This window comes from Corylus avellana, chromosome 6, assembly GCF_965113065.1.
Source record: "Corylus avellana chromosome 6, dhCorAvel1.hap1.2, whole genome shotgun sequence".
Taxonomy (NCBI): domain Eukaryota; kingdom Viridiplantae; phylum Streptophyta; class Magnoliopsida; order Fagales; family Betulaceae; genus Corylus; species Corylus avellana.
The window spans coordinates 20,721,566-20,734,177 of record NC_142495.1 but is presented as its reverse complement, the minus strand read 5'-3'; the positions used below and the strand labels follow the sequence as shown (position 1 = coordinate 20,734,177).

The window sequence follows — 12,612 nt, the reverse complement described above, 5'->3', positions numbered from 1 at the left end:
AAAAAAAAAAAGGTAGAAAGACTTTTTGGGAATTAGCTTAAAGATAAAGAGACAAGGAAAAAAAAATTACAAGGCATTTCACACGAGTAGAGAAATGGATAAAGAGGTGTGATGTTTTCACAAGGCAATTCTTTCGCTAGCAATGAAAATCTCCCTCCAAGTATTCAAATAACAAATTATCTATATTTTGTTATACTCCCCCTCTCTCTCTCTCTCTCTCTCTCCCTGAAGCTTCTCATCTTTCCTTTCTCCCTCTCCCACAACAAAGCAATCCACAACGACAACGTCTAGGAAAGGATAGAATGATTTCAGAGTGTATTGATTGGAAACGACGGGCCCCTCCTCCCTCATGCAGAGCCAGAGGGAAGTGGCGAGTACTAACTAAATCCAATTCGCGTCATAAATTATAATGTACTTGCCAGCCACAAAACTAACGTTATTATTCTCATTTTCCAGATTTACAACGAAAATTTCCATTAAAGGAATTATCTCCCGACCTAATTGTCAAAACTATCAAGTAGCTTAACGACCAGAAAAGAAAGAACAGACTAGAGGAGAAATCACCTCCACTTCTCTTGCAGTTCTTTCCTCTCGGACAAAACCCATGTCACAAAGATTGCCGCAATTAGGGCAACAATAGTGATGAGAAGCAAAGCATAGCTGAAATCTTCGGTGAGTGAATCGTATGTCCTTGAGGGTGCCATTCGAGTGAAGAAGAGATCCACTCCATATGCAAAGGCAAGAGTTGTGGACTCCAACTTAGCAGGTACCGTAACAATGCCTCGGAGACCTTCCACTTTAAGAGCATGCGTCACATATGACTGCACAAACAACACCGACATCAGCTTATCATGTAAAACAACTAAATCAGAAGCAGCATGTACCTAAAAACCAACCTCCCTCATACGCCACAAAACCATATCCTCTAAAGATTTTGAGCTAGCTCAAGTTCAAATTATGGATGCCCGAGTCTCATTTGCTTATCATCACCATAATAAACATGGAATTAAAGGCACACATAATTGTACACCATAAAACAAAAATATGATTCTAATCATGGCCAACAAAAAAACACAAACAAATAGTCATGTTATCTATCTAATTATTAAACAAATGAACTACGACCTCTATGTCTTTCACCAAAACCAATTATATCAGTAATTTCTTTCAATTATTACAAATAATACTATATACAATAAAAAAAATAAAAAAAATAAAAAAAATAAAAAAAGCGAACAGTCAGTGTCAGGATGATCTATCAAATGTGCTGCCAGGTTCAAGTTGGGGAATAATGTGCCCAACCAAAACCTGTCCAAATCGACTCATTATTAATTAGCCTTAATCTGAAAAACATGAACATCCAAGTCATGATCTGATAAATGAGCAAGTACAAAACATGTTAGGGATAAAAAACAGAAGTTTGTAAGCTGGAACTATGTAGTCATTCCCAGATCCTGGAAAGTTTAAAAAGAAATGTGTGCAATACTTCTTGTAATGAGAGCATTGTAGCTAAAGAGCAACAAGAGAAATTTCAGTAACAAAATTGAATCACCAAAAGTCAACCCAGACAAAAGCGCACACAGATGGTTGTCAACTCGGCATATGCATATTGAAACTCTGATGACTAAATCAAAATGGGTAGATAATAAAAATTTGAAAACTTTAATGTTATAGTTGAAATTTTGAGTAATAAATACAAACCACTGCTCACAAAAAGAAAAATTCAATACTTTCTTCAGAAAATAACAGTAGCATTGAATCTATGATATCAATAATAAGATGATGACGACGATGATATATGGCCGAAATACCTGAGGAATGATTGGCAAAGAATCCGTAAGAGGTATGACGCCTTCTTCTTTCTCAGCTTGTGTAGGGTTGACAGATCGGCGAGGATCTAAATAACGCTTATCAAGAGCCAAAACCTGCAAAAGGTTTAGCAACATTCAGTGTATATAAAAGGAAATTAGTTGTATCTCAAACACATACATCCCCCCCCCCCCCCCCCCCCCCCCCCGGAACAACTAAAACATAAAAACGCCTCAACAGAAAACAAATCAAATTGCCACAAAAAAGAAAGGAGAAATAGCTCAGCATGTTCAAAGATTTCAACTGACCTGATCACCAACTGTACCAATAAGAAGCTGCTTTGAGGTAATACCCTTGGCCGTTGATGTCACTGTTATTGTTTTCACAGAGTGGGTGAAGAAGTAAGACTGTGACTTTGTTATCACCTCTGGTCGAGAATACAAGGAGATTGGTGAAGTAAGATTATGCTTTCCAAAAACTAGCTTCAAGACATCCTTGTTGTCCTGTGAATCATATTGGATTTAAATAACATAGCATCGAAAATACACAAAACATTGAATTAAGGATTCAAGTTTACTGGCATACCGCCCGAGACTGATCATAGATCTCAATGACTGACATCTCATATCTGTGTGCTCTAAGATTGAAGTAGTGGTATACAACCCAGTTCTCGCTGAAAACCTACAAAATGCATGGATGCATGAGAACTGCCTCACTTATGACTGCAAAATGGCTTAGTAGATTGCATAACTTACAGCACGAACAGGGCCCTGTGAACCATGATGAGTCATCCTGTGCAATATACGACCAGTTACAGTATCAATGAGGTATACAACCAACCATGACTCCTCTGGAGTGACCATTCTGAATTCACCACTGGCTTTTGGTGCAACAGTTGCCACGAAGAGTAGATTTTTTGATATATATTTATACATCACATCTTGGCCATCTATGACCTTTGCTTGGGTATGAACCACCTAGAGGATGTAAACAAAAAATAATAATATAACAACTATATACAGCTATAAAGCACTGGTAAAGTCTCACGAGAACCCTATCATAGTAACCTCAAAGTGGGAGCTGGGACCACTGCCCATCTAATTGGTTACAGAGTCGGACTTACTAATCACATTGTTTTACAATACTCGTTTAACATATAATTGTTACGATTATGTGATGCCAAAAACATAAGGTTACCACTCAATTCCAGTCATGGCTGGCTTCCTACTATTGAGACCCCATATGCACAGCACAAGAAACCAAAATTATAAAATGATAATAGGCATTTTTAGGCATTTTAAGGTTCATGGAACTACAATCGCATCCAAGAAATCAAAACAATGATAAACAATTTCTAAAAAGATAAAATTGGTTGAGGAACATAGAATTTCCAAATTGCCCTCTCCAACAAGTGAAGAGATATCTCAATCAACCTTGACCCATGCTAAATCAAACAAGTCAAAGAGTTCCATAAGGCACTAGCTGTTTCGCAATGTAGTAAAAGGCAATCAACAATTTCCCCACCTTTCTTACACGGGCAACACTAATCTACCACAATGATATGCCACTTCCTCAAGTTATCAAAAATGAGGATCTTACCTAAAACGACCAACCAAGCAAATAAAGCTACTCTCAAAGGGACCTTACTCCACCAAATACACCTCCAAGGAAAATGAGTGTTGTCATGGGGGATGAAGACATTATAGAACGATCTTAGATCAAACAATCCCTTCTTGGAGGGATTCCAACAAAGCTTGTCTACACAGTCCTATTTCAATCTAATGGAATACAATTGATCGAAGAACAAAGTAAATAATTCCAACTCCCAATCATGCGTCGCTCTTACAAAATTAACATTCCACTAAGAAGAGCCCTTAAGGGAGTGAAGATGATAGGGCACATAAGCATCCCTTGAGCAAGCAATGCTCAATAACTCCAAAAACACTTCCTTAAGGGGTTGCTCCCCACACCACATATCATGCCAAAAGGAGCAGACACCCACCTCAAATCTTGTAAATCTAGAAAACTCCTCCCAAACTCTCCTAATGAACTTCCAAAGACCCACCCCATAAGACCCAATGACTCAATTAGAGCACCACCCACCCCACTGATTCCCATATTTAAAGTTCACTTCCAATATCCACAGAGTCTCTCTCTCATAAACGTAACGCCATGACAACTTACCCATAAGAGCTCAGTTGAACATGAGCAAATTTCAAACCCTCCAACCCCCTTAAGAAATCAAAGAACACAACTTACACCAGCTTACCAAATAAATTTTAACCTCATCACCCATACTTCCCCACAAAAAATCCAGTTGTAACTTCTCAACTCAATTGGCAACACTAATCGAGAGGAAACACAGAGACATGAAGTAGGTAGACAAGTTAGACAAAGTGCTCTTAATCAAGGTAATCCTACCCTCCTTAGACAAATACAACCCCTTTCAGCTAGCTAAACAATGCTCAATCTTCTCAATAATGCCATCCCAGATAGATTTAGCTTTAAAATAAGCATCCAATGGAAAACTTGGGCACTTCATTGGCAACGAGGAGACCCTGCAACCCAATATCCTAGTCAAACCTTCCACATTATTGACATTACCAACAGGAACCAACTTTGATTTAGCCAAAATAATCTTCAAGCTAGAGACAACTTCAAAATATTTTTTTTGATAAGTAATAACCAGTCTTATTAAAAACGAAAGGCGCCATAAAGTATACAAGGAGTAGACAAATAGGATCATCTTCAAAAGAGAACCCCACAAATAACGCAAAAGACAAAGGTGATCTGGGACAACCCCATAGAAAATTAAGATGCCATCCGCCAACAAAATGTGAGAGATCAATGCCACCATAATACCCCGTCCCCATAGAAAAGCTAGACAACAAAACCCCACACATTTAACATACAATTGTTACAATTATTTGATGCCAAAAATGTAAGGTTATCAATCACTTCCAGTCATGTCAGGCTTCCTACTATTGAGACCCCATATGCACAAGAAACCAAAATCATAAAATGTAAATAGGCATTTTATACGTTCATGGGACTCCAATTGCATCCAGGAATTTGACACAATGAAAAATAACGTTTCTAAAAAGATAAAGCAGAAGTTCAACAGTAAAAGGGCACTATGCATCAAAGAATCTAGGTGATACAAAATTATTCACAAGAAAAGAAAAATGGTATGGAAAATTTTATTTTCATAAGAAAATCTGACAGTAATGCACTCAATTAAAGGTTTTTTTTTTTTGATAAGTCACTCAATTAAAGGTATTCTGTATTTCTAGTTAATCAGCAAATTAATTTGTAATACAAAATTATCTTATTTTTTTAGGTTTTTGTGCAATGGTACCAAGAAAAAAATAGCTTTTTTTTTTTTTTTTTTTTTTTTCTTTTGATAAGTAGGTACTAACAAATTAATGGTGAAGGAATAACAATCATAAAAGATAAAAAGACCTAGAGCAATTAAAAAGTACAAAATTATCTAATTTTTTTAGGTTTTTGTACAATGGTACTAAGAAAAAAATAGCTTCTTTTTTTTTTTTTTTTTTTCTTTTGATAAGTAGGTACTAACAAATTAATGGTGAAGGAATAACAATCATAAAAGATAAACAGACCTAGAGCAATTAAAAAGTACATCATTGAAAAAAAATAAATAAATAAGTTACCTCATTCAATTTTCTTGTAACAGTTTCTATTATCTTTTCCGACTCAGATGGAAATACAATTGACCACAAGTCCCTGGAGTCGAAGCAGTATTCATCCGTTACACCAATGCAATTAATCTTCAAGTCATGCCCCTTTATAATGCCATTATCAGCATCAACCGAGTACCAGTATACATTTGAAAACTCATTTTGGAAGATACCAATAGCCTCAGAGGTTCTTGGGTATAAATGTGCATGATGGTCAGCATCTATAATAAGATGGAGATGCTGTTCCACTGAATCAGTAAATGGCAGTGGAATGACTTGTGTAACAGAATGAGTGAGATCCAATGAGTCAAGCTCCTTTCCTATGTAAGCATCAACAAAAGAAAGAACACCTGGGGCATCCCAATTTGGTCCACATCGACCCACAACAAGGATAGATGGATTCTCATCCAAGGCATGATGATGAGGTACCTGCCACTGATAAACACCAAGTCCAGTAGGATTTTCACATGATCCTGATTTACGTAGTGAGGACAGTAAGAGAGACCAAACAACCCGTCCATCTCCAGTGTGCAAGGCATAAAGTTTTCCCGCTCTGGTAAGAACTATTAGTAGCTTCCGGAAACCATTGTGGTCTCGGGTCATTTTGCTCTTCTCGAAACTTTTTAATCTCATTCCTTGTATAGTTGCTATATCCTCAAGGCTTGCAAGCATTAATGTCCCCTTAAGCTTCAAGATGTGTCCCTTCAATAACGAAAACATCATATGAAAAAGAAATTGTCAGTAAGGGAACAGGTCAAGTAGAGGCATTCAGGCAAAAATATCATTTTCTTTCCAAATCCTAGGTGCAAAACTGCAATAAAGTAGTGAAGAGGAAGAAAGGGAAAAATATATTTGTAAATAAAACCAGGCATCCATTCAGTCCAGAAAAGTAGAATAGTAGAGCATTCAATCATGAAACAGGACTTTTATGTGTTTACATTCATACATTAAGCCACTCAAAGAGGTTCTGCTCCACTTTAGCTACTGATACACCTTTCTTTTCCACAGGTAGTTCTGATGTTGTTACATCTACAATTGAGGCTAAGCTTTCCTCCCTAGACCAGACAATCGCACCTTGTTGTAGTAACAACAGTGAATGATCTTCCATGACAATCAAGGCCCTAAACCCATGAGACCTGTCTGTACGAATATATGTATTTATGAAAACCATGTGCACTAGCCCCCTCTGATGGTCCATGACTATGCTCTCCTTGAGCAAATCACCATTCCAATCATGATTGAGCTTCACTGTAAGGAGAATTTTACCGTCTACGTGTTCAACTATTGCAAAAGCTTGTTGACCCTCTGAAAATGAGAGAGCATCACTAACAGCTGCTGCATTGTTAATTTTGTCCACAACCTCCAATTTGCCTTCAGTTGTCACTCTTATAAATACTGAAAATGTATCGACTTTTATAGCAAATATTCCTGAGAGCTTTGAAGGTAATATGACTGCGTTGCTGGAAGACTCCTCAACAAGATCTGAAATATATGTCTTTCCAAAGTTGATTTCTTCATTCTGAAAGTTAATTGTTACTAAGCTTGACCTAGTGGCATCCAATGACACAAGCATGTCACTTGAAACTAATAATACTTCCCCATAAAAGCCATCAGGAAAGGCTGCACTCTTGTGCTTCAGCAATTCTCCATTCTTAGCATCAATTTCATAAGCATTAAACTGGGATGAACCAACAAAACCTACAGCATAGATTCTATCACTTCCAGAAGGCTGAATAATCTGTTGAACCTCTATGCTGCAAAAAAGGTAGCCAATCTAAGATCATAAAATGATGATGTTAGGAAAGAAAGAACATTAGATACATCAAAATTCAATTGTTTAAACCTTTCAGCTGAAAAATCCTTCTCCCAGAGAACTTCGCCATCAATGCTAGAAAGAGCATGAAGACACCCTTTACTGAAAACAAGAATCACATTGTCCTTGTCGACTTTCAAATTAATCTGCACAATACTACCTTAATTAATGTATGTTCATTGTAAAATAGGTACAAAGGCATTGTCTACTAGAACTCTCGTAATCAAGAAAATTATGATGAAGGTGTTGCTGATGATGAAACTAAGGACAGGGTAAGGACTAGAGACTGAAATTAAAGTTTGATGCAAAAGTAACAAAACAAAAAGTCCAAACATTTTGGTCTATGAAGAGAGATTTAGAGCACTAGCAACAACTTCCCTAAATCCCATTCCCTTCTCTAAATGTAGGGAAACTCTTAAAAACACCTGAAACAAACTCCCTTGGTAAACCCTTGGTTAAGGAACGCCAAGGGAAGTAAAAGTGCTACCCCACTTTTGGTTCCTTTTAACATTATTTTAATATAAAAATACTCTCTTTCATCTAACATTTATTTGAAACACTATTTAAATGGTTAGTCTTTCCTCTCTCTTTCCCACAACATTTAATTTAAAGAATATTTAAATTATATAGGGAAAGGATAAAGGAAGCTAATGTGGAACTTATTTAAATAGGGAAACAAAAAGTAGTTTGATTCCCTATGTTTAAAGAAAATCTAAGGAAAACTGCTGCTAGTGCTCTTATAAATGAATACTAGAGAAAGATATTCAATGGATAATAAATTTAGTAAATGTACAAGAATTCATACATAGCACTACAGATATATGCCCAGTTGACAAATTCCAGAGCATCAAAGATTGTATTCACTAACCAGCACAGACAATAATGATTTTGAAGGCTTTGAGCCCTGAAGAAAAGACTCCCAAACCATCTTTCCATCAGGAAGGTTCCATGCTCTTAAAACACTTCCCTCTGACGAAAGAGTAATGACATCTGAAAATGTTAAGTGGCAATTAAGCATTCATTCGACAGTGTAAGTTGTGATCAAACATCCAATAAGTAACACCAAATGAAGGAAGCAAAATGGTTACAAAGTAATAACAAAAGTAACAACACTCTAAAGTACAGAAATATAACCACCCCCAATATTCTTCTTTTGTTTTCTCTTTCTTTATTAAATAAAAATTAAAAAAATTAAAAAATAAAAAATAAAAAGAGTGACGCCATAGCAATGTATGGCAACAGTTGGTCCTTCAAAGTAACACAAAATCAAGAAAATAAATTACAAGCATGCATGAAACTGAGAGAAGAAAATAATGCATAGGAGCTCCCAATATTACCACTCCTATGATTCAAACAACATGTTTCTTGAAAAAAAAAATATACATGTGAACACAACAAACAAATTGCGAGATAATATTATACATAATTCAAGTTAAACGATGGGTCACGAATTTGCTGAAAATCATAAAGATCAAGCCCCATAGCATTATATTGGAAAATTCATTGATGACCAAGTAACAATTCTACTTTGACATTACCAAATCATGTAGTTTAGGGAAATGAGTGAAACAGACATTCATCTATAAAGCTAAAAATAGGATCAATCATAAATATGTGCATTATTACATTTTCCAAGAGCAATATCAATTCCATCGACTGAATCATTGGTCCCAAGAACATGCCTCCAAACTGCACAAAACCAACCATAAATTAATATTCCACAATTTCCACCAAAGTCCATAAAAAATAAAAAAATAAAAAAATAAAAGTGCCCCTATATCATAATTATCTACTCAAAACCACTAAACAAAAGGTTGAAGCGCTCTTGCTTAGTTGCTTTGAATATGAAGAAGCTGAGTAAAGGAGATCATAATGAAAAGTTTCTATGTAATGATCACAGCCAAAAAAACACCCAATTTACCACAACTTCCGATACAAAAAGTTCAACTCACAAATCTCTCCATGCCTGAGATCAAGCGAAGCGATAACATTCTCTTCAGTAGACACCACAACACGCTTTCTCCCGGTCTTTTGAGTGTGGAACACTGCATGCTTCACTTTCCCCATATACTGCTGGTGCCTGTAATTCACGATTATTACTAAAAACTACAAAAATCGAACCCATTCTTCAATCAAAATGAAGTAAAGGCTTATAATCAAGAAAGCACCGGATATGTTATAATAGATTGAGACTAAAGCATCAACTATAGCTTAATAACCGAAGTTTCCAAAACAAATAAAATTTGACTACGACTTCGAGAACTTTTAATCATTAAGCGAAAAGGAATTGAGGCCTCGTCTGTTTTCCAGATTAAAAAAGTAAACAAAAAGAAAATCTCAAAGTAGTAAATTTAGGTGAAGTGAGAAATTCGATGACAAGACGATATGAGATGGGAATTTACCAGTCCATGAGGCCCACTTGATCTTCGTAAAGCGAAAAGCTGTGCTCTGCTGATGCTAAGAGTAATAGAAGAGGAAGAAAAACCCTAATCGCCATTTGCATGCCCATCGCGTCTCTCTCCCTCGGATGAAGAAAGAGAGACAGATCTGACAAGGAAGTGAAGGGGGCCGGCCTGTCGTTCTGGATTGGGGAACTGGCTTAGCCCTCTCACGCACTTGCCCCAAATTGCACGAATAGGGGAATTCCTCCCTTTTTCAGTTCAAACTAGTTGGCATGCCACGTCCAATGCGCTTGATCTGTGTTATATTCTACTAATTGTTAATATTATAATTTTAATATATATATATATACATATATATATATATATATATACATACTAGTTGGAGGGCACGTGCCTTGGTTCCTGTATTTGACAATAATGAATGTAGTGTATGTGATATTTAACACTAAAAAATCAATAGCATATGCAAAAAGTATTTACAACATAAAATTAATACATGAATTCTTATACAAATTCTTAATAATTAAATAGCATATCATTCCAAAAGTGAATGGATATGATATACATCAAAGCATATAAAAGAAAATAAAATCACACTAAAAAAATAAAACATTCTACTAAATACTTATACAAATTACAAAAACATAAACAAAACAAAGAAAAGGAGAAAAAAACATACTAATTTAAGGAGAAAAGGGGAACAACCGCAGCACAAACGTGGCTCTATATAAGGTTTTTTCCTTATTTTAAGATTAATGAAAAAGGACATTAATGCCCATAATTTTACAAATGACAGTGTAAAATAAGGTCAAAATGGGAAATTTGGCGTGAAACAAAGATCAGGATTTAAGGAAAAAGTTGAACAAAAATCATGATTTAAGGAAAAGCTGGAAAAAATACTAATTTAAGGAGAAAATGGGAAGGAAATCGAGAATTTGAGGACGAGAAAAGACAAAAATAACCGGTCTAGAGAGAGAGAAAAAAACCTGGATCGGCGGAGGTTGAGCGGCGGCGCAGATGAGAGAAGAGTCGGACGAGAGAGAGGAAGAGGGAAGAGAGACGAGAGAGAGGGAGAGAGGCGAGACAGCAGAGAGATAGCCGAGACTGAGAGAAGAGAGGAGGAGAAGAAAAAAAAATCCAAATGGCCTGATTACTGTCGTATGCATTCCGTCAAAATGACAAAAATACCCAAATGATTTTTGAGCTGACCATTGTAAACAGGGACAAAAGGGTAACTTGGCACCATCAAAGAAAAACTCACTATTCAGCCATGTTGAAAAGACAAATTCATCCAAATAAATTCATTGTTTCCTTAACACTTAAACTGGTCAGAATAATAACAAAGAGAAGACAAAAGGGACAAATTGTAAATTGACGTCAGGGACAAAATAGTCTTTCAATATCAAACAGAAGGGCAAAATGGTCTTTTTACTATCAAAGAAAATCATAGGCTTTTTTTTTTTTTTTTTAAGGAAACATAGGCAATTTTTAAGCATATATATATATATATATATATATATATATATGTTGTTATTTTAAATCAAGTGTAAAGAAAAATATATATAGCACATTTATGTTTATGGTGTTTACCTCAACCAATATATAAATACAGAAAAGCAGAAAACCTCAACCAATATGTTCAATGAAGAGGCAAGAAGAAAAGAGCAAGGTATTTCTTTTCATTCAGAGGCACTTGTTATAAAAAGGCGAGCGAGAAGTAAAAGCAGAAAACCTCACAAGTATGACAGTCGTGACAAGTCAAGAGGAAAATCATATTCAAAAATAGACATAAAATGTTTTCACTATGGCAAGCTTGGGCATATAAGAAGAGATTGCAGAAAGTTTAAAAGAGAACAGTTGAAAAGAAAAGACGAAGAACGTTAAGAAGAAAAAGACACTGCAGCAGTTGCATCTGATGGTGATGTGGTATTTGCTTTTGATGAAGCTTATGCTAATCTCGCATGTGATGAATCTACGTGGGTAGTTGATACAACAGTATCTTTTCATATTACTACACATAGAGATTTCTTCTCTTCCTACACCAGTGGCGATTTTGGTTGGGTTAGGATAGGAAATGAAGCCAAGTGTAAAGTTGTGGGCATAGGAGATATATAGCTAGAAACCAAAATTGGGTGCAAAATGATGCTTAAGGATGTCAGACATGTTCCTGAAATGCGCTTCAACTTGATTTCTATTGGGAAACTTGATGATCAAGGCTACCACAATTACCTTGGAGGTGGACAATGGAAACTGAGCAAGGGTTCTCTTATCTTACCCAGGAGAAAGAAGACCAACACTCTCTACAAGACAGCTGGAAGACTAGTCAAGGGATATACGATTGTTGTTGAAAATGAAAACTCCACTGAGCAATGGCACAAGAGGCTTGGTCACATGAGTGAGAAGGGACTTCAGATTCTCGCCAAGAAACAGATCCTACCTAATAATAAAGGTACGCCACTAACGCCCTGTATTCATTGTCTTGTTGGAAAACAAAGAAGAGTTTCATTTCAAAAATCCTCTTCATCAAGAAAGTCTAATATTCTTAATTTAGTTCACACTGATGTCTGCAATATGAACACTAAAACTACAGGTGGTGCACTTTATTATGTGACTTTTATTGATGATCACTCTAGAAAGGTATGGTTGTTTGCTTTGAAAACAAAAGATCAGGTATTGGGTGTGTTCAAAGTCTTTCATATGAAGGTTGAAAGAGAAACTTGAAGGTAGTTAAAATGTGTCCGTGTAGACAATGGTGGTGAATACAGAGGACCATTTGTAGAGTATTGCAAAAGCCATGGGATCAGGCTTGAGAAAACTGTACCTAAGACTCCGCAGCATAATGGCGTAGTAGAGAGAATGAACAGAACCATCTGTGAGAGAATTAGGT

General features: G+C 36.1%; 1 protein-coding gene across 1 annotated transcript; it reads right to left on the bottom strand.

Annotated features, from left to right (window-relative positions):
* Positions 1–286: 286 nt before the first annotated feature.
* On the bottom strand, positions 287–10,794 carry LOC132186381 (uncharacterized). The gene is made up of 13 exons (XM_059600320.2): positions 10,712–10,794; positions 9,726–10,020; positions 9,276–9,403; positions 8,950–9,012; positions 8,192–8,313; positions 7,354–7,469; positions 6,457–7,264; positions 5,484–6,212; positions 2,565–2,786; positions 2,395–2,490; positions 2,118–2,312; positions 1,812–1,925; positions 287–821 (listed from the first exon to the last, which is right to left on the bottom strand). The coding sequence occupies exons 2-13, from the start codon at positions 9,830–9,832 to the stop codon at positions 561–563; spliced, it is 2,961 nt and encodes a 986-aa protein (XP_059456303.2). The 5' UTR covers positions 9,833–10,020; positions 10,712–10,794; the 3' UTR covers positions 287–560.
* Between the last annotated feature and the right edge of the window lie 1,818 nt (positions 10,795–12,612).

Bases quoted from the DNA above. Each gene is read 5' to 3' on its own strand.
- LOC132186381 (XM_059600320.2), bottom strand. From the start codon at position 9,832: ATGGGCATGCAAATGGCGATTAGGGTTTTTCTTCCTCTTCTATTACTC. The intron at 7,265-7,353 runs GTTTAAACAATT...CCTTTTTTGCAG, and splicing joins AAGGATTTTTCAGCTGAAAG to CATAGAGGTTCAACAGATTA. The intron at 2,491-2,564 runs GTAAGTTATGCA...TGCATTTTGTAG, and splicing joins CACAGGGCCCTGTTCGTGCT to GTTTTCAGCGAGAACTGGGT.